The following is a 24,018-nucleotide window of genomic DNA, read 5'->3' as shown; positions in this document are numbered from 1 at the left end:
TGCAGCCACTGGGAGAGATCATCAGGAGGTTTGGGCTGGGTGTTCATCAGTATGCAGATGATACCCAGCTCTACCTCTCTTTTAAATCAGAACCAGTGAAGGCGGTGAAGGTCCTGTGTGAGTGTCTGGAGGCGGTTGGAGGATGGATGGCGGCTAACAGATTGAGGTTGAATCCTGACAAGACAGAAGTACTGTTTTTGGGGGACAGGAGGCGGGCAGGTGTGGAGGATTCCCTGGTCCTGAATGGGGTAACTGTGCCCCTGAAGGACCAGGTGCGCAGCCTGGGAGTCATTTTGGACTCACAGCTGTCCATGGAAGCACAGGTCAAATCTGTATCCAGGGCAGCTGTTTACCAGCTCCATCTGGTACGTAGGCTGAGACCCTATCTGCCTGCAGACTGTCTCGCCAGAGTGGTACATGCTCTGGTTATCTCCCGCTTGGACTACTGCAATGCGCTCTACGTGGGGCTACCTTTGAAGGTGACCCGGAAACTACAACTAATCCAGAATGCGGCAGCTAGACTGGTGACTGGGAGCGGCTGCCGAGACCATATAACACCGGTCTTGAAAGACCTACATTGGCTCCCAGTACGTTTCCGCCCTGTGGAATGCCCTCCCATCAGATGTCAAAGCGATAAACAACTACCTGACATTCAGAAGACATCTGAAGGCAGCCCTGTTCAGGGAAGTTTTTAATATGTGACATTTTAGTGTATTTTTCATCTCTGTTGGAAGCCGCCCAGCGTGGCTGGGGAAACCCAGCCAGATGGGCGGGGTACAAATAATAAATTATTATTATTATTATTATTATTATTAAGAAGAGAGCAGCTAAAGGTTCTTTCCCATTCCATCCATCCATCCCCAAAGCTACTGCTGACAATTCACAATATTTTAAAAATCATAGCACTCTCATATCCTTCTTAACATCTCTCTCATGTGAAGCCCTATCCACTGCACTTTGCTGTGTCTCTGGTTTACTGTCAGTGTGCAACTGCTCCATCTGCTAGCTGCCAAAGACAGAGTTTGGTTGCAGGTGGGCAGCTCTGAGAGCTGCACCTCTGCTGCATCCAAATGGCTTGTTGGCGACTTTTATGTAAAGCTGGTTTGCAGAGACAAGTTGTGGATGTGAAATGGAACAACGTCCTCAAAGATTAAGGGAAACAGGCAACATCAAACGTTACGGCTCTGTCTCCTGACAACCAGATAGCCATAAGAGAAATTGGTGAACACTAACCATTGTTCACCATACGTCTTGTTTAGCTGTTATACTCAGGAGTAAGACCAACACATGACTGAGGCTTCCTTGAAGAGCCCTGCCCTGACGTCAGGCATATTTATGGAGAGCACTAGGTTGGCAAAGGTTGAAGTAAGGTATATTTAATCAGTTTTTATGTACATCTTTTTTAAAACATGTGCATTCTATTTGGCTTTTATAGTTCCATGTTTGTTTCAATGGTTATCACTTGCCCTGTGTTTCAGAAATGAGGCAAGACAGAAATGGAAATAAATAAATCTGATCCCACCACCCACATGAGATATTTTAACTTAGGGGTCCCAAACTGTGAGTTTTATTCAGGTAGTCTGAGGCATATCTGTGAAAGATACTTATTTGAATATGAATTTGACATAATTTGAGGGAATGCAGTTTCCAAGACAATGAAATACAATACAAGAAATAAAAGAAGCATTAAAAATATAATTTAAAATTAAGTATCATGGATTACACATGGATTTCAGCTTCCAAAAGGTAGAAGTGATACTGTGGTCTATAAAGTTCATTAGCTCAGAAGTTTCTAGAAAAAAACCCATTAAGTGGTCTCTCATCAAAGGCCCATGGGAGATGGGAGGCAGTTTGTGAACCACTGTTTTAGCTAAAATTCTCCTTTTCACCTTACATAGGAGCTGGAGAAGCAAAAAGAGGGAAATGCTACCACTGGATAACTGTTTAATTCATAGCATGCAAAATCCAAGCCGACTACAAAGATGAGAGACAATGGAATAGTGTTAGTGAAGGTAGCCCATGTAGGATTTGTTTACCTATCTCATCCTGAGCCTTCCAGTCCTTTGAAAAAGAAAATTAAAAGCTTACAATCAGATGAAAATGTACGTGCCGTAAGAAAAGCAACTAAAAAGTAAATCTAAGCACCACTTATTCTCACTTCACATCTTGTACAAAGCATTCACTGTTCAGGTCAATGAAGAGCACCACAAAACAGATTTTAAATGGCTGGCTTTGAAAAGCATCTATCTATATTTGGGAAACAACATTTCAGACAAGAAGCCCTGAGAGAGTTGAAAATGCCAAATATTCATCCGCCATAGGAGACAAATATTACCGTGGGTTTTGATGTGACCTGAAGGGCTGGTTCAAATAAGAAGGTAAGCTCTTCATTTCCCTACACTTGATGACTCACAAATTGAATGTTTCTCATCTGGGCTGAGTCATAGACAGTGGTCAGAACTGAGACAGGATCCAGATGTTACAGCAGAGTCAAAGGTCAAGAAAGCTGTTGTCCGAAGTCCCAGACCAAATGGGAAGCCTTTAAAACATTAATCATACAAAACATCTTGGGGAGGGAAAGTCAAGTGCAAGCTCAGCTATTCTGTTCCCCCAAAGGATGACCACTTTACCCACTTCCTAGGCCTGAATCCCAAGGACGCAAGCACACACTCACAATATCATCTGCCTCAGCACTTGCCCCCAAACCGCAAGAAGCTGAAATGTGGGGAAATGGCTCTTTGACATCCCCATCCTGCAGGGCAAATGATAAGAAAGGAGGAACCCACCCACCTCCTCTTATGCCCCTTAGTGGCTCACTGCCTTCCACAACCAAAGCTACAGAGATGTAGGAATGAGGTGCTGAGCACTGAGGTGAGTCGGGACAGGACTCTGGGGACCTCACTCAGCAACTTGGCCTTTGCCATCTTGATAAAGATGGATGTTTTCACAAGGCAGCTAAATGTGGCAAAATGATATTTTACCAAGTGAGATAAAGACATCCCTTTCCAGTCCAATTGCAACAGAGCAGCCATCATTCCCCTCTCTTCCAGCGGCTGAAACACTGTCCCTCCCTGGCTTCTGGGACAGTAAAAGCACAAGTCAGGACAAGGAAAGAGACTGGATGTGCCCTACTCTGTATTCACTAAACCTCTTGTGATGAAACAGCGAGTGAAATGTGTGTAGTCTCAGGTGGCAAGTGGGAGTTTTCTTTACTTTTATGCAACTGAGCTGCAGACATGGAGGCTCTCCTGTGCAACACCACTAATGTACCGCAAATGCTCTGGAGGGAGGCGTTCATGGGCTGAGGGAGCAATTAAATTTCCATGTGAGTTAATCTGTGGCATTCTGCTGAGATTGCTAAGAAAGATTCAGGTCCATGCCAAGTTTGTGATAAAACTATGACATTTCAGCTTCAGAACAGAGTGTAGTCATTTCGCTCAGGCCACTGAAAAGTCTGTGTTTTTCACTTTCCCTATTCCTTGGGGAAGGGCTGGAGCTCAACAGGAGAGTGCATACGTCCTCTGAATGCAAAGAGCCCTGAGTTCAATCTTTGGCATCTCTACATAGGGATGGGAAATACTCCAGTCTGAAACCCCGGAGACCTGCTACCAGGACGTATAGCTAATACTGAGTTACATGGACCAACTCTTGAAAACAGCCCTCCATGGAAGGCTGATTTCAAGCCTCGTCATGTATGGGGTGATTTGCAGCCAGAGGAAGCAGAAGATTACCCTTCCTTCACCAGGTACAACTGCTTCCTGAAAGTGGCCTCTGCACAGCAATTCGGTTTGAAAATAGCCTCTCACTGACTCCCATGGGAGGCTGCTTTCCAGCTTAATTTCTCTGGGGAGGAAGGTCCAGGACTTGGGCCAGATGTGGAGGCTGCATGAGCTGCATTTGGCTCATGGGCCAGCAGTTTCTCATCCCTGGAACATAAGCACATAGGAAACTGCCTATATTGAGTTAAACCATTGGCCCATCTACCTCTACCTATTGTCTACATCAGTGTTTCCCAAACTGTTTTTGGACTACAACTCCCATCATCCCTAGACAGTGGTCAGAGATAATTGGGAATCGTAGTCCAAAAACAACTGAAGACCAAGTTGGGGAAACACTGGTCTACATTGATTGGCAGTGGCTCTCCAGGATTTCAGGCAAGGGGGATTCCCAACCCTACCTGGAGATGCCAGAAGAGGACCTTCTGTGTCTAAGGCAGATGCTCAACCACAGAGTTACTGCTCTTCCCCTGGTCTAAGGCATGTACCTAGGATGCCACTGGCCAAGATCAAATTTGAACTGGAGAACCTGTGATAGAAGGCTTCTGCTCACTCTTTATCCTAAGTAATCAAGTTCTGCTAAAACTAAGGGTGTGCCATGTACAAGCTGGTTTCAAATTGCAACCAAGGTCTGAAGATATTCACTTCTCTCTCCCTCTCCCTCTCCCACTCCCTCTCTCTTCCTCTCTCTTTTAACCAGAAACCTTTTAAAAATAAAAACCACTTTACTTCCTGCAGCGTTTCATAAAAAATCTGCTTCAAAATAGCTCCCAGTAGAAATACTAATGATGGGTCCAGGGAGGGGTATGTGTGTTTCACTTTTTTTACTGACTGGCAAACATAAGCAGTGAGACAAAAAGACAGTGTTCCACTCATTGCTGTCTAGGGAGAAATCTCAAGCTGTTAAGTGTCTGAGCCATGTACACTCTCTCTCCTACACTCCTCCTACACATAGGGAAGCAATGAATAAACTGGGCCGATCTACATTGGAAAATGGGACCTCCCTGACCTAGCAATCCATCACCCATTTCAATCGGAGCCAATGGCCAAAGAAATGAAATCTATACGAGTTTACTAGTTAGTTTCACAAAGCACTGAGGAGGAGGAGAGGGGGAGGAAGCAGAACAGGACACAGCAGGAGGTGAGATGCACTGTCAGAGCTCAAGTCTTTTACCATGTTGAAATGCCTTCATAGAAACCAATGGGAAAACAGAGATGTTGTCCAGGATGCTGTTTTTACCTGAGTCTGTGTCCCAGTTCACTACTGGATGCACCTCAGCAGCCATCTAGATCCTTAGATTTGCTCCTGCTTTTTCAGCTACTTGCCATAAGAGCAACAAGCACCACACAGCAGTAAAGATACATGCATGCCTTAAGTTCATTGATGCTGGCTTGGTTTGCAGTTAATGGTAAGCCAGAGCATGGCTTACAATTACTGTGTGAATGTGCCGTCTCCTCCAGACTTTTTAAATTAGCAGAATGACAGTAAACCCAAGTGTTGGCTTAGCATGTCTTCTGAACATGGGGTCATGGTGAAGGTCTCTTCTCCTTAACCAGACTATGTAGCAAAAACAGTCCTGGGTTCAGATGGCACACTAATACAGTCCTTGCATTAGTTATAGTGCTGAGCTACAGGAGCAAAGCAGGTATGAGTTCTTCTCTGGGAGTAGACACACTTAGCCATGGTTTGGCTTAGTGTGATGTGCAACTGTGGTTGTCATCTTTGCAGAGAGAGATGTTTTGAGAACCAGGAGTATACGAGGGCCTTTCCATGGTGGTAAAATGTTGCCTCATTTATTTGCACTAAGGCTGCAAGGCTATCAACAACTGCTAGGGAGCAAGTCCGCTTGGACACAGTGGGATTTGCTTTTGATTAAATATGCTGCGGCTTGGGCTGTTAAGCAAATAAGCGAAGGGTGAACTTTTTTTTGTTTAATCCCAAATCGCTCTCTTCTAAAGACTCAGAAGCCCTGAAGCACTCCTGATGCAGAAGCTGTTTTGCTGACAGTTGTACAGTATATCATGTGTTGTAGCAGAAGCTTCCCTTTACTTTTCCACTTTAAATTATTTAACAACATTTTATGCTCTATAATTTTATGCTTGCTCTTATTACCACAGAGCTAGACAGCAAGTCAATAAGAGCCAAGTCCCACTTTTTCTTTCTTTGCGGTTTTCAGTCTGCTCCGCTGTACAGCCCCTCCATTTGCTGGCATGAACTCGCATTCCTCCTCCCGAGAGAGGCATCGCATTCTGACCCCCTTTCTTTTCCCTTAGTGCTTTCTCAAACAGCCAAATCAGCACGAAATTGCTGGAGGAAGCTACAACGCAGCAAGCAGAGCTGGGGGGGTGGGGATCTTGCCTGCGGCCCAGCCGTCAGGGACCAGAGTGGCACTAGAAATGTGAGAAGACACTGAAGTATACTTCATCGAAGCAGGGGAAGGGCATGAAGACTCGCTGTGGTAAATACTGCAGTCTGGTGAATCTGGGGTGCTGAGGTAATCAATGCTGATCCCATCATTCCTTCACATACAGTTGCTATGGTAACAGCCCCACAGGTGTGAAAAAGAAGCAGCAGCATCTTCTTTCCCCTTGGTTCCCTCACCATCCTCCTCTCTGAGGCAGCCCAACAGAACACTTGTAAGACCTGAGGAGAGGAAGGTGGGAGTCTGAGCGATGGGCTGGGCCCAGGGATGGAGCAAGCTGGAAGATGCAGCTGGATGAGCATTCACAGCCACAAGACTGTTTTTCAGAAAGGGGGTGGGAAGGAGGATGGTCCTGCAGGAAGCAGTCTAGCTTCCTCAAACTCGGCCCTCCAGATGTTTTTGGCCTACAACTCCCATGATCCCTAGCTAGCACGACCAGTGGTCAGGGATGATGGGAATTGTAGTCTCAAAACATCTGGAGGGCCGAGTTTGAGGAAGCCTGGTGTGGAGGATGTCTAAATTGAACGCGTCACAAAAGAAGGGACAGATTTCATCCTCCCCACCATTTTCTCTCCCCATCCCTCTGATCTTTGCCGCTTTGAAAACAAAGGAAGAGTCATTGAGATAAATTGGACCCATGGGACCGATAACTATTTTGACATGTGTCTGCAGGCACACATGTGTCCATAGAGGCAGATGTTTCGCCAGAGTCCCATCTGCCCAGTGAAATTAGCCTGGAAAGAAGCCTTCTTTAACCAACTGCATTGCAGAGGCAGTTACAGGGGTGCTACAGCTGGGGAAGGGAGTTGTGCCCACAACAATTTCTCCGATTTGCAAATGTGCCCACGGTTGGCAAGCCCCTTTTTAGGTCTTTGGGTTTAGAATATTTTTCTTTGCTACTCACTGTGAAAGAGTAGGCCACTAAATTTATTTGAATTTTGCACTATTTCAGGTCAAGTAAGAAAGTAAGAAGACCTCCTGGATCAGGACAATGGTCCTTCTAGCATAGCATGCTGTTCTCACAGTGGCCAACCAGATGCCTATGGAAAGTCCGCCTATGGAAAGGAAGTAAGGGCAAGAGTAGTCTCCCCTCCTGCAGTTCCCAGCAACTGGCATTCAGAAGAATGCTGCCTCTGATGGTGGAGTGGCCATCATGGCTAGTGGCCATTGAGAGCCTTTACCTGGTTGTCTTTCAAAACCATCCAAGTTGGTGGCAATCACTGCCACCTGTAGGAGAGTGTTCCATGGTTTAACTATGACTGGCAAGAATTTTTTCTGCCAGCCTACAATGGATTGGACTATGCTGACCAGAAGTGGCTCTCCAACGTTTCCAGCAGGAATCTTTCCCAGCCCTATCTTAATTGAATTGAGACTGTTTTGCAAGCAAAATATGTACAATACCCCTAAGCCATGGTCACTCTTGTAGGCAGGTGCAGTAAGGGCTTCTGAGATGATTCACATTTTGGCCATTTCAACCGTTGTGCCACACTCAAATTCTACATTCCCAATGTATTCTTCTGTTGGCCACAGTACTGATGTACAAAATGAAATCACGGATCTGATGATCCCCCTGAAGTGGCCTTGTAATTCCTGCTCAGCAGCGCATGGACACTGAAGAGGACTATGGCTGCCATATATATATATATATATATAGAGAGAGAGAGAGAGAGAGAGAGAGAGAACTTTAAAATCAGCTTTCCTGCATGGATGACTGGGGCTGTCATAAATTCCAACAGCTACCATGTCACACAACTCAACCCTGAAATGCTAACATTTTTCAGAATTTCAAAGTTCAGTGCGCAAAGATCCCATTTCAAAGTAAAACAGACCAGACTGTGTCAATCAAACAGACAGAGAGATGACAGGTAACTTCCAGTAATGAGTACAAGTTGAATATTGTCCCTTCCAACTCTACAGTTCTATGATTCCATTCAGAATTCAGAAACCAGCTTGTACAGCTGGTTGCGGGGAGGTTCAGGCCCATGAAGGAGGTGGGCAAAAGGCACCCAAGCACCAGAGTTGACTCACTGGCCTGGAGCCTGCTATCATGTCAGGTACCCTGTTCCATTGGAGCTTCAGGAGCTCTCACATGTCTTATTTTCAATGCCAGCTATATAAATAAGCTATGCCAGGACTTCCCAGTTTAATTTTGCATTCACTCATTCATCCTCTCACATTTATAGCCCACCTTTCTTCCATCCCCAAGGTGGCATCCATGTGGTTCCCATGTAGTCATCTCCCCATCCACTGACAAGATCCAGACCTGCTTAGCTTCTGCAAGGTGATGGCCTCATGAGCCTTCAGACCATACCTTGGGGCCAGACTCTCTTTACTTTGCCTTCTTGAGTAGGGAAAAGCTTGGAAAAGTGGTTTCAGAAAAGAGAAAATGATGTCCCATGCAATGTGAGAGATAGGGGGGAGAATTTAGGATGGGTGGTGATGAGATCAACAAATGGGCACCAATGCATCAGGATGTGAGTTGTTTAGAGGCCAACTGAGATCACCATTCCATATTTGCTTCAGGATCCAACCACACTTGCTGTGGGAAGGGTCACAGCTCAGTAATAGATGATATGCTTTGTATGCAGAAGATCCGAGGTTCAATCTCCAGCATCTCCAGGGAGGGCTGAACAAGACTCATGTCTGAACCACTGAAATACCACTGTCAGCCATTGTAGGGATTATTGAACTAGATGGACCAATGGTATATGGCAGCTTCCTTTGCTCCTTCCATGTGAAAATAGCCTCCTCCAACACCTCATCCATGGTACCAAGGGCTTCTAAAATCCTGCCTTTCTAACTTCTAATGAAAGAGTGTGTGATTTAGAGAATATGAGAATGCTGCCAACAGAGATTGTCTAGCCTAGCCTATTTTGGATCCACCCGTCTGCACCTATTAAAAAATGAATATGGAACTCGGGCTGCAAGCTGAATTCCAGCTAAAAGCTTAAATCAAATATTTACCCTCTATAGCCTGCACTTAGATTGAAACAACTACACATTGATGAGGAAATCATTCCTATTTTACAGACAAAAGAGAAAGCATTGGGAATATTAAGCCTTAAGTTCATGTTACAAATCACAATTGCCTACTGCTTGCCTGTACTCTTGCTAATTTGACCCAATCCTGCCCGCAATTATTAAATGTCATTTGATCAGCAGATTTAGGAACAAAGCCAGGTGAAAAATGGATTTGAGATATTAATACTTGATTGCCTTATAATTTGTCGATGAAGCTACAATCCATTTCAGTGTTGATCCCTGCAATCAAGTGTTAAAATGTGGTAAATATTATAGCCGTGCAGATAAATTCATGCTGAGAATTCTAGGGATCTCCAAATGGAGTAAGTGGGCAACAACACCGCAGAAGGGGGTTAAATGTACATAAGTGGAAAGTAGTGCTCATAGGGCCAAAAAGCCTAGTTTTGCACACTGGCAGTGATGACAAACCAAGTTAACAGATGTTGGGGTCATAGTGCATAGCTCTCTGATAGCCCTGCTCCCTGATGATGATGTATATGCCAGGCCTGGTTTCAGTGTCTCCTATCCCCTGACCTCAAGTGCTGAGTGACAGGGTCTATAGAAGGCATCTTCAGGTGTTTGGCTGAACTCAGAGTCCTCTATGCAGTAGTGAAAACAGGGAAGGATTCTATAGAGGATTCTTAGTATGTTTCACTGAATGCATGAAGATTCACCCTTTGGTTTTTCCTGCTCAATGTTTAACCGGGTTAGAGTCAGCAGGCACATCAGAGCCCCTGCAACACCCTCACATGTTCTTTGAACATGTGGAGGGGAAAAAGTCTGAAGGTGCCTTAGAGTGGTTTATGAAATCATACATAGACAAAATGCATAGAGATAACAATCTTTCTCCTCTACATCTCTTATACCTATGGAATTACTAATGGATTCGAGATAGTCAGGACTTCTTAACCTGGTGTACATATTTGTGGCCACAACAAATGGTGGTGGTCACTAGCTTAAAGGTAAAGGTAAAGGACCCCTGACAGTTAAGTCCAGTCGCAAACGACTCTGGGGTTGCGGCGCTCCGCTCGCTTTACTGGCCGAGGGAGCAGGCGTTTGTCCACAGACAGTTTTCCCGGGTCATGTGGCCAGCATGACTAAACCACTTCTGGTGAACCAGAGCAGCACACGGAAATGCCATTTACCTTCCCGCCAGAGCGGTACCTATTTATCTACATGCACTTTGATGTGCTTTTGAACTGCTAGGTTGGCAGGAGCAGGGACCGAGCAACGGGAGCTCACCCCGTCGCGGGGATTCGAACCGCCAACCTTCCGATTGGCAAGCCTTAGGCTCAGTGGTTTAGACCACAGCGCCACCCGCGTCCCTTTGGTCACTAGCTTAGGTGGGTTTATAAGGGGCATCACAGAGCACAGCTCTATCCACAGCTACTAATCTTGACAGTTTTAAATGCAGCCTCCTTGTTCAAAGGGCAACACGATGCTGAATACCATTTCCTGGAGAGAAACAACAGGAGAGGACTATTGCCTTCATGTCCTATTTGCAGGCTCCCTAGAGGCACCTGGTTTGTCACTCTGGAAAATAGGATTCTAAACTAGATGGGCTCTTGATCTGAGCCAGCAGGACTCTTCTTGTCTTCTTTGATGTAGATTCCATTTTCAACAGAAGTATATTTTTCATAGAAATAGAATATATTTTCAATGCTGTAGAATTACACTGGCTTGGATCCAGAGATTTCCCCAGCATGAATGGAAGGCAATTCCATTTGTTCAATGGAATCTTTGGATCCAAGCCAACATTTCATATACATTGGAAAGAGGCGTCTCAAACTATTAGTACAATCTCTGTGCAAGGGCAGAGATTACTCCCATACTTTTTAGGAATGATGCCAGTCTAGTTTTAATTGCCCGAGGTATTAAGGCTCTGGCATGGGCAGCTTTAGTTCCAAATTTTAGTTTCTATTCTGAGTATTTAATTCTGCTGCTGCCACCAATTCCCCCATCCTAGAAATAGAGAGAAGTGGTGCGTGGCCTTTGTCTATTTCTGCCACATATCTGCTTAGGAATACAGTGGGGAGAAGTGAGGGCCCAGGTACACACACACACAAAAGGCAGCCACTCATATGAGGAAAGGAGAGGTCAGACAGGTCAAGATTTTCATTGTTAAATCTTCATCCTCTCTAACTGCCACTGACAAAGGTCTGGCTCCACAAAGCAATTCAAAAACAGAATATTTCCACACTGCACTTAAACTAAGGCTGCTGAAAGAAACTGCAGCAACAGAAACTTAATGAGGGCAAAGCTGATTTCTGCTCCAGTGAAGAAATGAAACATTTTCTGTCTGGATTTGCCTGAATAGATGGGACTGTATTTACTGGCCTTGACCTATGCCCAAGGATGAGAGAGAAATCTGATTCAGTTTGGATTTAAAGGCAAACCTACCTAACTGGTACCAGCCAAAACTAGACTAAAGCGTCACACAAAAATTCATATATTAGTGAAACCAACATAAAATACATCATATGAGGGGAAACTACTTTGTAAAAATGTGTATATTAGGTAGAATTGCATACAAAGATGTGTACGTTAGGAGAAACTCAGTCTAAAATACTGAAGAATTTTCATGAGGTCTTTTTTCCCTAAAAGGAATTGCAGATAGATGTGGAAATATGGAGAATGGAACTTAATACTGGAAAAATGAGAATGTGGGAGAAACCAAATTTGAGATAGTCATTCATCCCTCCCTGTGCCTCAAGTCCACACTGACCTGGGTACCCTCAGCAGAAGTCGATTCATATGAGCATTTAACACATGCAAGTAGACCTACTTGGAGGCATCTGAGCTGATAGAGGCGTGAAGATTGAGGCAGCGGCAGCAAGTACAGACCCAGTTTCTTCCTCATGCAATTCTATTCACATGAGTACTTAACACTCAACTATGTATGGAATACATACAGATGGTATCTATAACTAGCCTATGCCACGATGCCTCCTGGAATTGAAATCCTTAATATAGCTGATTCTCAGTGGTTCGAAATTTATTTCCCCAAAGAATGTTGTAAAACATGTGGTCTAAATGTATGGCATTATATCCTGGCAATTTCTAATCTGAGGGAAAGAGCTTTGTCATAATGTTAATTATTTTTTATCAGTTTCATTATATGCTTAATGGGAAATAAAGGTGCAAATGTTCAAAGATAATTATACATATTGCCTAGTATATACCAACTGTTGGTGACCTGGATTCCTGCTAGTACCTGCTTGGGAAACAGGTATCCATGGGAGGCAGTTAATGAAAACTGTTCCTTGTTACTTGTGTAAGATGCCAGAAGCCTTGAATCAGAGACTTGGCAACACAGCACAGAAACCTTTGCTCCCTGCGCCACCATGGAAGAAGGAGCTATTGGTCTGCTCTTGGCTGCACTGTGTGATATGTCCAGATTTAGTACTACTGCCCTTCAGCAGACTTGAGGAACCAATAGGGGCCCAGCTGAGATGTTGATCTTGGTTTGGTTCCTCAGTCTGAGTTGTCCCTGAGAGAAGATAATTTGGCCTCCCTGCATACTTACTTGCTCACTCCAGAACTTGACCACCAGCCTGTTTTCAACCACATCATATGCCTCTTACCAGTTTGGTTCTTATCCACCTGCATTAAAACCAGGTCATTATTGAGCAATAGATATTACTGTATTTTTCGCTCTATAAGACGCACCAGACCACAAGACGCACCTAGTTTTTGGAGGAGGAAAACAAGAAAAAAATATTCTGAATCTCAGAAGCCAGAGCAACAAAAGGGATTGCTGCGCAGTGAAAGCAGCAATCCCTCTTGCTGTTCTGGCTTCTGGGATAGCTGCACAGCCTGCATTCACTCCATAAGACGCACACACATTTCCCCTTACTTTTTAGGAGGGGAAAAGTGAGTCTTATAGAGCAAAAAATACAGTATTTATGTAAACGATTTTAATATGCCTGCAAACATAGTATGTAATCTAAGCAACATACAATGACATTATAAAAGAATACAGTTTAAGACATCCCATGACCTTTGAAAACAATAAGTCCAGTACACTCATGAAACAAAAATATGACAAAATGAAAGTAGCATTATCTCCACAGCCCAATCAAAATAATTTCATAAAAGCAGCAGAGAACAAGTTTGAAGGTGAATGTGCATAGTAGACACACGACCACAGCTCAGAGCAGCATCACTTCATTCCCACTTCATTCTGCTGTGTTTGTCTAGACCAAACGGTTGTAAAGGGAAGGAAGCAATGAAACTGAAGGAAATTGTGCTTGTCAACTCCAGATGTTTTTGTGTGATTATATTATTACTCCACATGTGATCAGACTAAAGGGGGGGGGAAGGAATGTTAAAGCTGCAAACTTTCATCAGACAGCAAGCCTCATTTAAGTCAAAGGGACTTATATCTGAATAGACACACTTGATATTTTGCTGCTAGTTGCCTTGGGCCCTTGATCTGGCCTAGCCTATGTCTACATATCAGGTTTTCTCTTGCCATCATGTTATCAGGCTCAGTGCGACAAGATTTTTATTACAAATGATTATAAGAAAAGCAACCAGAACAAAGAACGTTGTTGTAGAATTTGAATTTCTGACTTGCAGGATAGGATATTTTAGAATATAAATCCATGATCCGTGGTTTGAGACTGAAGTTAAAATCTTGTTTTTATTATGTATCCTACTTCAAGAAACCTAGTCTGAGTCCAAAAGCTAATAATCAATCAGCTGATCTATAGATCAAAGCACATTCCACAGGGTCTGTTTCTGTTCGGAAAACAGCTTGCTTCAAGAACATGTGTGCCTGGGTAAAGCCTTTTGTGGATTGCGATGTTCCTCATTGTAATCTAGGCTTAAAATGAAAGATGACTGGGCCAGGAGAAGCCCTGAAGAACTAGGCTGTGGGAAGGATTAGCTATGTAATTTATATTCTACTCTTCCAGCAAAAAGCTCAGAGCAGCTTACGTGGGCCAGCAAGGAGTTTTTTATTCAGGTCCACAGGTGCTCATAGACCTTTTTTGGATTTCTCTACACAGGAGTAGAAGACTGAATGGAAAGTATAGAACTTCTTCACTGCATAAACCGATGGCTCTAGGCCAGGGGTAGAGAACAATGTGGCCCTCCAAATCTTGCTGGGCTAGGTGAAGAAACTGTATCTTTATGAGGAGAAATATATAAGTAATGATGTTTCTATGCTATAAAAACTGTTAGGTTTGTAAATAGTTAACTGTGTAAAAGGGGGGAAGTGGTCTTTTACTTCTCTCTGAAGCCAGAGAGATATATTGTACTGCCAGGAAGCTGTGGAACTGATACTGTTGCTAATGAGGTGTCATTGTAACTTATGAGGTTTCAGCTGTGACAGTGGTAGAACTCATCTTTTATCTGAATCAGTAGAATCTAAAAGTTCAGGTTCTGATAAGTCCCTTTGTGGGCATTTCATCCAAACTTACTGGCCCATAGTTATAGGTCAATGATATTTTGGGAATCCAGTGAGACCATAGCAATTGGTGAGAAAAGTAGGAGCTCACCAGATGCCAGTGAAGGCCTATATTGGTGACCCCAAGCTCTGAGCTTTCATGTTAATTTTCTGGGTCCCTCTAATGGGATCTTACACCTTGAAGCAGATATACAAATTGGGCTGGAATCAACTATTTCAACTCATGACTCCTGCTAGCAGAAGCTAGTGCAAAGTCTTCTACTAGTGCCATGGGGCTTTTTGTCGTCCCCCCTTTTCTCCCTGCATACCCCCATCACCCCTCCTGAAGATTGGCTCAGGGGGGTTGAGGGGAAACCCAGAACAGTGCATGGGGGGGGGAGGAGAAGGGAGATTGCTGCAGCTGGCAAGCTGATATGCTGATGGAAAGATCTCCTTAGAACTATGCTGAATTCTACCCATTGAAAAGAAAAGGGTCAGCTTGGTGGTCCAGCAGTGAGACATCACACCTCATGGTGATCCAGAGGTGGAATCCTCTACAATCTGATGGGTGGAGTAAGTAAAATATAGCAGGTGCTCCATGCTCTTGTATTACATCAGGAATAGCTTCACTGTGTGGATTGGTTTCTTTATGTATGGCGATATTGTGTGTGTGTGTGCGCGCACGCGCATGTGTGCGTGCGTGCGTGCGTGCGTGCGCGCATGCACATGCTTACTTTGCAAAGCAAGAGCTTATTCTAAAGTAGTGCAAAAAGGAGAAAGCATACGTACATTTTGCTGTCAAGCAAAAAAATAAAATAAATCTAATTGGAACTGATACCGAGACATTTTCGAAACTGATTGTACTTGCAGTATTTCTACAGTGTAGGCCTCGGTGACCTTTATATAAGTAGATTAAAGCTTTGTCATTCTCATCTGCAAGCTCTGTGAATTATTAAAGCCATGCAATCATAAGGTTAAACTACTTCTGAACAGCAAACTACATTAGACGTGAGCCTTTCTTAGGAAGGTCATGCAAAAGCCATCTTCCTCGGAGAGGATGCAAACGAGGAAATTGGTAGAATTTGAGGCTGATTCACCCATCAGTTGATTCAGTTCATCAGCTGCCACTTAAGAGGTGCAGTCCTATCAACACTTAACTGGTTGTAAACCCAATTGACCTCAGTGAAGGGTTGCTTCTGAGTAGACATAGGACTGCTCTGTAAGTGACTCGCACGGCTGCACGTGTCGACCACAGAATGAAGAGATGGTTAAAAACCCCCCAAAAAACAGTTCTCTGTGGTGTTTGCTGGGTAGCAGCCACTTCACACTTGTATGTCATCAGTTTATGCTGCAGCTATCAAATGATAAACATGGATGTGTGACTCTGTCCTTGCTCCCAGGTAAGTGTGATTGGCTTTGCTGCATATATGCCCAGCATCAGTTAAAAACACAGGCAGTTCTTTTACTTGAACAGCAAATGTTACTGCTAAAAAAAAAAGTTAAAGAAAAGAAAATGAGAGTTCCTCTCCAGTGCATGATTGCTTAAATACAGTGGTACCTCAGGTTACATACGCTTCAGGTTACATACGCTTCAGATTACAGACTCCACTAACCCAGAAATATTACCTTCGGTTAAGAACTTTGCTTCAGGATGAGAACAGAAATCGTGCTCTGGCGGCACAGCAGCAGCAGCAGAAGGCCCCATTAGCTAAAGTGGTGCTTCAGGTTAAGAACAGTTTCAGGTTAAGTACGGACCTCCGGAATGGATTAAGTACTTAACCTGAGGTACCACTGTACAAGGAAGGTATGCCTGTATCAGTTTCAGTTTCTCACTTTTTCCTATCTTGTGTGTAGATCATAATCTTTCCATATCAGGTTGTGGTGTACACACACACACCCCTTATCATTTTTGTTTGTACACATTTCTCCTAATATACATATTTTTTTGCAATTTTGTCTAATAAACATCTTTCTGAAGCATTGTTGCCTAATATATTGTACGTTTGTATTTTCACGAATATATGCTCTTTATGCACACTTTTGCCTAATATACATATTTCTGCACAAAGTTTGGGTTGGGACACTGCATCTCATAATTCAGAAAAGTGTGAGTTTTAGAGGACAGCTGCATTTTGGTTCACATATTGTTTTGAGGAGCGTGGATTAGAGAGATTAATATTGAAGCGCAGGCAAAAATAAATCTTACAATTGGCTTCTGTTTAATGCATATTATTTTATCAACAACTATGTCTATATTTAATTTAATTTAGCTGTTCCATGTTCACATCCAGCAGCTGCAAATTTATAATTCTACCTACTGAGTTGCACCCTTAGCAATAGTAGTTTTATAAACGAACAAAATGCTCCAATTATTTATGCACTAAATCCAGGGCCAGCTCCAAGTTAAAGTGAACGGTTCACTCTGTTGGATCTTCTCCTCTACTGATATGTCCTGGTGGGCTTACCTGAGAGTGGTAATCAGCCACTGTGGCAGCACCAATGCTCCAAGAAGCATTGGATGGCTGGGTCTAGCTGTCATTTACATTGTCTACAATGTCCCAGAGTGACAGTACCTAGGAGGAATTGCTGAAAATGTAAATGGTGGCTATACCCATCTACCTCATGTCCCCGGGCAGGTGTCAGCAGTTTGCCCCACCTCAGCACTGGTGCCCCAACACCTGACCAAGGATACCAGATATGGAAGCCCATCTCAATGAAATCTCAGTGGCACGGACTACTGATTTCTCCTGTCCTTACTCTGCTTTTCTATACAGCCATGCCTTATAGTAGGAATGGGGAACCTGTGACTCTCTAGATCAGCCTTTCTCAACCTGTGGGTCCCCAGATGTTGTTGAACTACAACTCCCATCACCCCTAGCTAGCAAGGCCAGAGCTCAGGGATGATGGGAGTTGTAGTTAACAACATCTGGGGACCCACAGGTTGAGAACCGCTGCTCTAGATGGCAGAGAAAATGGTCGTGCTGTCACTAAGTATTAATGTACCATTTAGGTGCACTTGGAGTGGGTTATACTATTTCATTCACAGGTTTCTTACTAAAAGATGTGTAGATCTCTTAGGAAAATAGAAATTTTAATTTGATGGAAATATACTCCATTAGAGTTGCATATATTTCCATTTTAACAAAATAAAATAAATAAATACATAAATAAAATTCCTTTCAGTAGCTCCTTAGAGGCCAACTAAGTTAGTTATTGGTATGAGCTTTCATGTGCATGCACACTTCTTCAGATACCGTTTTCATTTTAAGATAGTGCTCACAAAACCATAGCTACAAACTTTTTACACACACACGTATTCCCAGTCCCTTTTTTCCATGCAATCACTCTCCATGAAGTCCCCAAACATACCACCACATGAACAAACAAACAAAAGCACACAAACATGCACTGCACTCAGCATGCAGTTTCCATGATAGTGGCAGCATTGCTGAACGTATCCATACCTCTGTTTGCAAACTGGGGCATGCAAGGAGTGATCATGTGGGACAAAAGCAGAGCAGTTGAGAAAATGCTGAATCCTGTGTGAACTGGTCAATTAATCTTTTTTATCATTGTTCAGAATTTATATATTCTTTAGTAGAAGGTCCAAAATTAGAACGACAATTTTTTGTTTCTCCTTCTCAGAGAGGAGATAAATATATTGGGTGGGAAGAGACATGTGTTCACTCTAACTGGGTTAGTGAATTTGTAAAAGGAGGAAAAAATCCTGTATCTTGCATTTCTAAAACTATTTGGAAAAAGCCCATTCAGCTAAAACATAATTAGGTTACAGATGCAAGACTGAACACAGGCAATGTGGGAACCACTTCTCCCTTCCATGTATATGAATACCAGGCAGAGGCACACCCAGTTGCTGGCAATACTGACCCCCACTGGGAGTGCAAAAGCCACCTATCAGACGATGGAGTGTATGGCATTTGTGTGTAGTGACATGCCACTGCTGTTGTGGGGAGATCAAGCATGGAAGTAGCTTCTTGTCTGTCTTGCACTGTGGCACAAAGGAATGCAAATAGTTTCACCCTTCCTCCTCACTTTGCTCTCACTCAGGACACTTCAAGTACTTGGGTCACATAAAATGTACTAAATTCTAATGTGGTTATTATGGTAAAGTTATGGGGTGGTGGTTTTTTTTGGGGGGGTTGCTGATACTGCTCCTTGCCAGGGGCCCAAGGGGACCTAGGTACATCTCTGATACCAGGACTACATCGGCAGGGCCCATACGCAAACATTTCTCACCCTACCATAACCAGGCCAGAAATGTACAGTGGTACCTTGGGTTAACCTTGAAAGCCCTAAACGGCCTCGGTCCAGAATACATGAAGGAGCGTCTCCGCCCCCATCGTTCTGCCCGGACACTGAGGTCCAGCTCCGAGGGCCTTCTGGCGGTTCCCTCACTGCGAGAAGCCAAGTTACAGGGAACCAGGCAGAGGGCCTTCTTGGTAGTGGCGCCTGCCCTGTGGAATGCCCTCCCACCAGGTGTCAAAGAGAAAAATAACTACCAAACTTTTAGAAGACATCTAAAAGCAGCCCTGCTTAGGGAAGCTTTTAATGTTTAATAGGTTGTTGTATTTTAGTGTTTTGTTAGAAGCCGCCCAGAGTGGCTGGGGGGGACCCAGCCAGATGGGTGGGGTCTAAATAATAATATATTGTTGTTGTTGTTGTTGATATTTAATTCATTCTGGAGGTCCGTTCTTAACCTGAAACTGTTCTTAACCTGAGGTACCATTTTAGCTAATGGGGCCTCCTGCTGTCGCCGCGGTGCAATTTCTGTTCTCATCCTGAAGCTAAATTCTTAATCCAAGGTACTATTTCTGGGTTAGCGGAATCTATAACCTGAAGCGTCTGTAACCTGAAGTGTCTGTAACCTGAGGTACCTCTGTATTTCCAATATAGTCTCCTCCCCAAGCCCCCCACCCCAAACCACAACAGCTTAGTTTTTTTTTACTGTAGGGAAGAATTCCCCCTTCCTCTGCAGCTATGTGTGAAAGGGGGTTTCACAAACTGATGTGTCACATTTATTACAGGGTTAGCCAACATGGCTTTGCATTACAACTCTGACCATATCTGATCATTGACTGTGCGGGCTGGGAGTGATGGGGGTTTTGGTCCAACAATATCTGGAAGGAACCACGTTGGCGACCCCTCAATCGGCAACACTTTGACGATGACAATTCTGAAAAAAGGTGGTAAACCCCCCTCCACTCTTGCAAAACATGCCCCTGTGCTAAGTGACATGTGCCACTTCAGTAGAGTGGAAAGCAGAGTTGAGTATTCCTTCCCTTTCTCAGTTCAAACCCACCACACTAAGTACTCCTTCTGAATTTCTCTGGGCCCAGGATGGTGTGTCCTGGTGCCAGCCATGTTTATATTGTGGTGAATTAGTACTTTTGAACTGAACTACACATAATGAAAACAGCTTGAGATAGCATTGTCCCTATATGAGTACACTGTGTCCACGAGGTATAAGATTCAGACTAACAGTAATGTGCACTCAGAAGTAAGTTCTAGAGAATTCTATGAGACTTACTCACAAGTAAGGCTGCAGTCACCAAAACCCCAATGCAAGGCTGGGAGAGTTGCACTGAGTGACAGAATCCCTCTACTCAATTCTGCTGACTCAACCAGCCTTCCATTCTGTTGGCCCAGACCTCCCTCTCCCACCCACCAAACATAGTGGTTTTGTTGCCAGAACAGTCTAACAGAAGGCTCTTAAATGGGGCACTTTGAGGGTAGGACTGAGCCATCTTATCAAAGGAGCAAGACAAGAATGTGGGGGGGGGGCAGCGGCAATCTGTGTGGATAAACTTGATATTAAGATTTCCAGAATAATTGCCGCTTAGTAATTTATTTCCAGCACAGATGTATCTTGTGGTTATTTTTTTAAAAAAAGTGAGTCTCCAAATGATGGCTCTTATCTGACTTTGTCGTACTAAATAGATATCCTCCAGGATTGTTTAGGGTGGTGATATACATATACAAAGCAGAATGATGCACAGGGTTTAAGTAGATGACTGCTTTAAAAACCTGAAAGATACCTTTAAAGCACACACTTCAGTCCAGAATATTTCACACCTCCAGTCACAGGTAAGAATCTGTTACATTGCATTTTCTGGGTTTGAACAACTCTGCTTAAAGTGGAAAGTCTAGCTGTTAAAACATTTATGCCCGGATGGATTTTCTTTCTAGATTTTGAAAAGGACATGTATTTTCAACCTCTGTCGGGTCATTATTTCTCTCTCGGTATACTCCTTTTAAATTAATGTGCACCTTCAATGTGTGCCTTTTTATATACCTGCTCAATGGATAAGGCACAGCTTTTTATTTCAGTAGCATACTATTACAGGAATATTCAGTAAAAGTAAGAGTTTTGCACATTCTGACACCTGCCTGAACCCACAGACTGCATTTCATTAGCTCCTTTTATTGGGCAATGAATTAAAAGGTTACACAGATCGTAATGGAAATAACAACTCATACACATGAGCCATAACCCATTCTATGAGTCACTGAATAAATTGCACATTGCAAGTCAGCTGGTTCCAAGACACTTAGCACTTTTACCTTAAGCTCCCTGATTATTTTTGGATTAGTAGAGGAATAATGTCTTTTGGTTTCAAATACATTCATCAGGGCCAGAGAAGAGAGATGAGCTTGTCAAAATTAAAATTAAGACAATCAGACGTGGGCCAAGTCGCTTTTCTAAATAAAGTCTTTTAAAAAGAGATTTGAAATATGACCCAAATCTTGATTCAAAGGTTCGGAAGTAGCAGGCAGTTGATAATACAGCCAAGCCCATGAAATCAACCCTCTTTTCAGCTGCTATATGGACTTCTAGAACTCAAAGGGACTTTGGGATGGACATGTATCAGATTGCACTGTGTGTGTTGTGATGTTTTACCTTGTGATTTTATTGCTATACAGTGCAATATGTATTGTGGTTTCTATATAAGCCACATCAGTTGTGTTTACACACAACACTAAGCCAACCCATGACTTAGCATGAGTGTGCAAATATGTTTGCTCCTGGGGTGGAAATCACAGACACTTTGATCCTTCCTAAAGGATTCCACCTAAACATTAGGAAGAACTTCCTGACAGTAAGAGCTGTTCGACAGTGGAATTTGTTGCCAAGGAGTGTGGTGGAGTCTCCTTCTTTGGAGGTCTTTAAACAGAGGCTTGACAACCATATGTTAGGAGTGCTCTGATGGTGTTTCCTGCTTGGCAGGGGGTTGGACTCGATGGCCCTTGTGGTCTCTTCCAACTCTATGATTCTATGATTCTATGATTCCTGGACCTTTCAGTTCAGTTGGGCAGCGAAGCCAAGACTTGGCTTGCTATGATGGGCAAACCAAGCCATGGGGATAGATCATTCCCCCCCTCCATGCCCCCCCAATCTTTTCTGGAGGTTCCTCCCATCCTCCAGAACAGATTTGCAGACAGTGAGGGGCATGGACGGGAGAGGAAAGGGGAAGGAATATCTCCTTGCTCTAGGGGTAATCCTTGTGCAAGTGCAAACAGTTAATTGAACACCTCCTTTTATCTTTACTACAATGCACTTAATTGCTCCCCCTCCCCACACTCAAATTACAAACTATTCTCTTACCTTGCCAAAGCTTCCTTTCCCAATTGCTCGAAGTATCTGGAAGTGATCAAAATTCACTGCAAAAAAAGACAAAGAAGTTTTGTCATTTTTCATTAGTTTCCCACCAATGTATTTCATAGAGGTATGCCATTTATAATCATAAATGAGGTGTAAGAGTGTTGGGCTTGGATTTTGGAGACCGGGGTTCAAATCTCCAATTCAACCCTGACTTTCCTAGAGTGATATATAAATGTGAAAAACAAAATATAGGAACACCAAGGATCCACATATGCAGCCATAAGCTGTAGTGCTCAAAATGTTGCCTGATAAACACCGAAGAGTTGTGAATTGCTTTTTGCTAAAGCACAGTAGTGGAGGATTTTCTAAACCTTTTAAGGTTAAAATATTCATTTAAAACATCCATGAGTGTTTGTCAATGTAAGTTGAGTTGTCTATGTTTTTATGTATTACATGTTTCGTTTTTCGTTTTTTCGTTTTTTTCCTTTTTTCTTTTTTTTCTTGGCTGTGTAAGTATGTTTGTGATATGTATGTATGTTAAAAAGCAATAAAAAGTATTTAAAAATAAAAATAAAACATTCATACAATGGTCTCCTTTACCAACAACAAACCCAGTTTTCAGAACTCTACTGGCAGCATTCTAGACAGTCTTAGACATACACAGTCACTCTCAACTACCACACTCTCCTTACACCCACCACAATATTTGACCTATGCAATTCTTACTTCAATAAAAAAGTGGAATATTTTATCAATAATCAACCAATAATCATCTAAAAGTAAAGGTACCCCTGACCATTAGGTCCAGTCGTGGACGACTCTGGGGTTGTGCACTCATCTTGCTCTATAGGCTGAGGGAGCTGGCGTTTTGTCTGCAGACAGTTTTTCCAGGTCATGTGGCCAGCATGACCAAGCCGCTTCTAGTGAACCAGAGCAGCACATGGAAATGCCGTTTACTTTCCTGCCAGAACGGTACCTATTTATCTACTTGTACTTTGACGTGGTTTTGAACTGCTAGGTGGGCAGGAGCTGGGACTGAGCAACGGGAGCTCACCCCGTTGTGGGAATTCGAACTGCCGGCATTCTGATCGGCAAGCCCAAGAGGCTCAGTGGTTTAGACCACATAAAAAAAAACCCACTCATTTCCTCCAGTTTTCTCATCTGAGGTGATACAGGCAACCTCTCCCCCATCTCTCACCTAGGGACATTAAGCCCCTCTCCACCAATGGGTTTTCACCCTGTGGGGATTCAGGCATAGCCAACAGCACACATGGAGCATCTCAGTCAATCAGACAAAAATAAATAAAAATAATCACCCTTACAGAAAAATAATGTGCCCCCGCCCCAAATAAAAAGTGTGGATCAGGTGCTCAAAAGAACTGAAGAGGAAACAAGTGATTCCACTACCGTCCACCCAATTTTCAAAAAATCTTAAATGTGTATAATCTAGAAACTATATACAGTACTCTGGAAAGTACTGGAGGAAAGTACCTTAGAGGAAAGGTGGAATAATAATAATATAATAAATAATTGCAATACTATTCAGCCTTTAAAAGGCTGTGGCTTTTGTTTGTGAGTGATGCAACAGAGTCATGGTGAATATGCAGCAGCCCACATACTTGTCACTTCTGTTAGGAGGAAACTAACATTTAAAGAAGAGGCTGCTGGCATCTGCTTAGTTGATTTATGGCTCCATTTGAGTTTTAGCTCCTAGCTAATTCCAGAACCATAATGGGATATAATGGCAGCTAGGAAGTGTGTTTATACATCACTTTAATTATGTTT

The 24,018-nt window shown here is 43.2% G+C and overlaps 1 protein-coding gene across 2 annotated transcripts in view; it reads right to left on the bottom strand.

The window, feature by feature from the left end:
• The window catches only part of STK32C (serine/threonine kinase 32C), a 165,084-nt gene that overhangs the window by 44,735 nt on the left and 96,331 nt on the right, over nt 1-24,018 (bottom strand). For both annotated transcript variants that reach the window (XR_014564894.1, XM_083741104.1), the window contains exon 2: nt 22,237-22,292. Coding sequence is in view for 1 of the 2 variants with exons in the window: in XM_083741104.1 (XP_083597230.1) it covers nt 22,237-22,292 (56 nt within the window). In the remaining variant the exon portion in view is untranslated. The remainder of the gene's footprint in view (nt 1-22,236; nt 22,293-24,018) is intronic.

The sequence above is a fragment of the Podarcis gaigeae genome (assembly GCF_964106915.1).
Source record: "Podarcis gaigeae genome assembly, chromosome: 5".
Lineage (NCBI taxonomy): Eukaryota > Metazoa > Chordata > Lepidosauria > Squamata > Lacertidae > Podarcis > Podarcis gaigeae.
The sequence above is the reverse complement of the archived record's forward strand: the minus strand, read 5'-3'. Positions and strand labels throughout refer to the sequence as shown.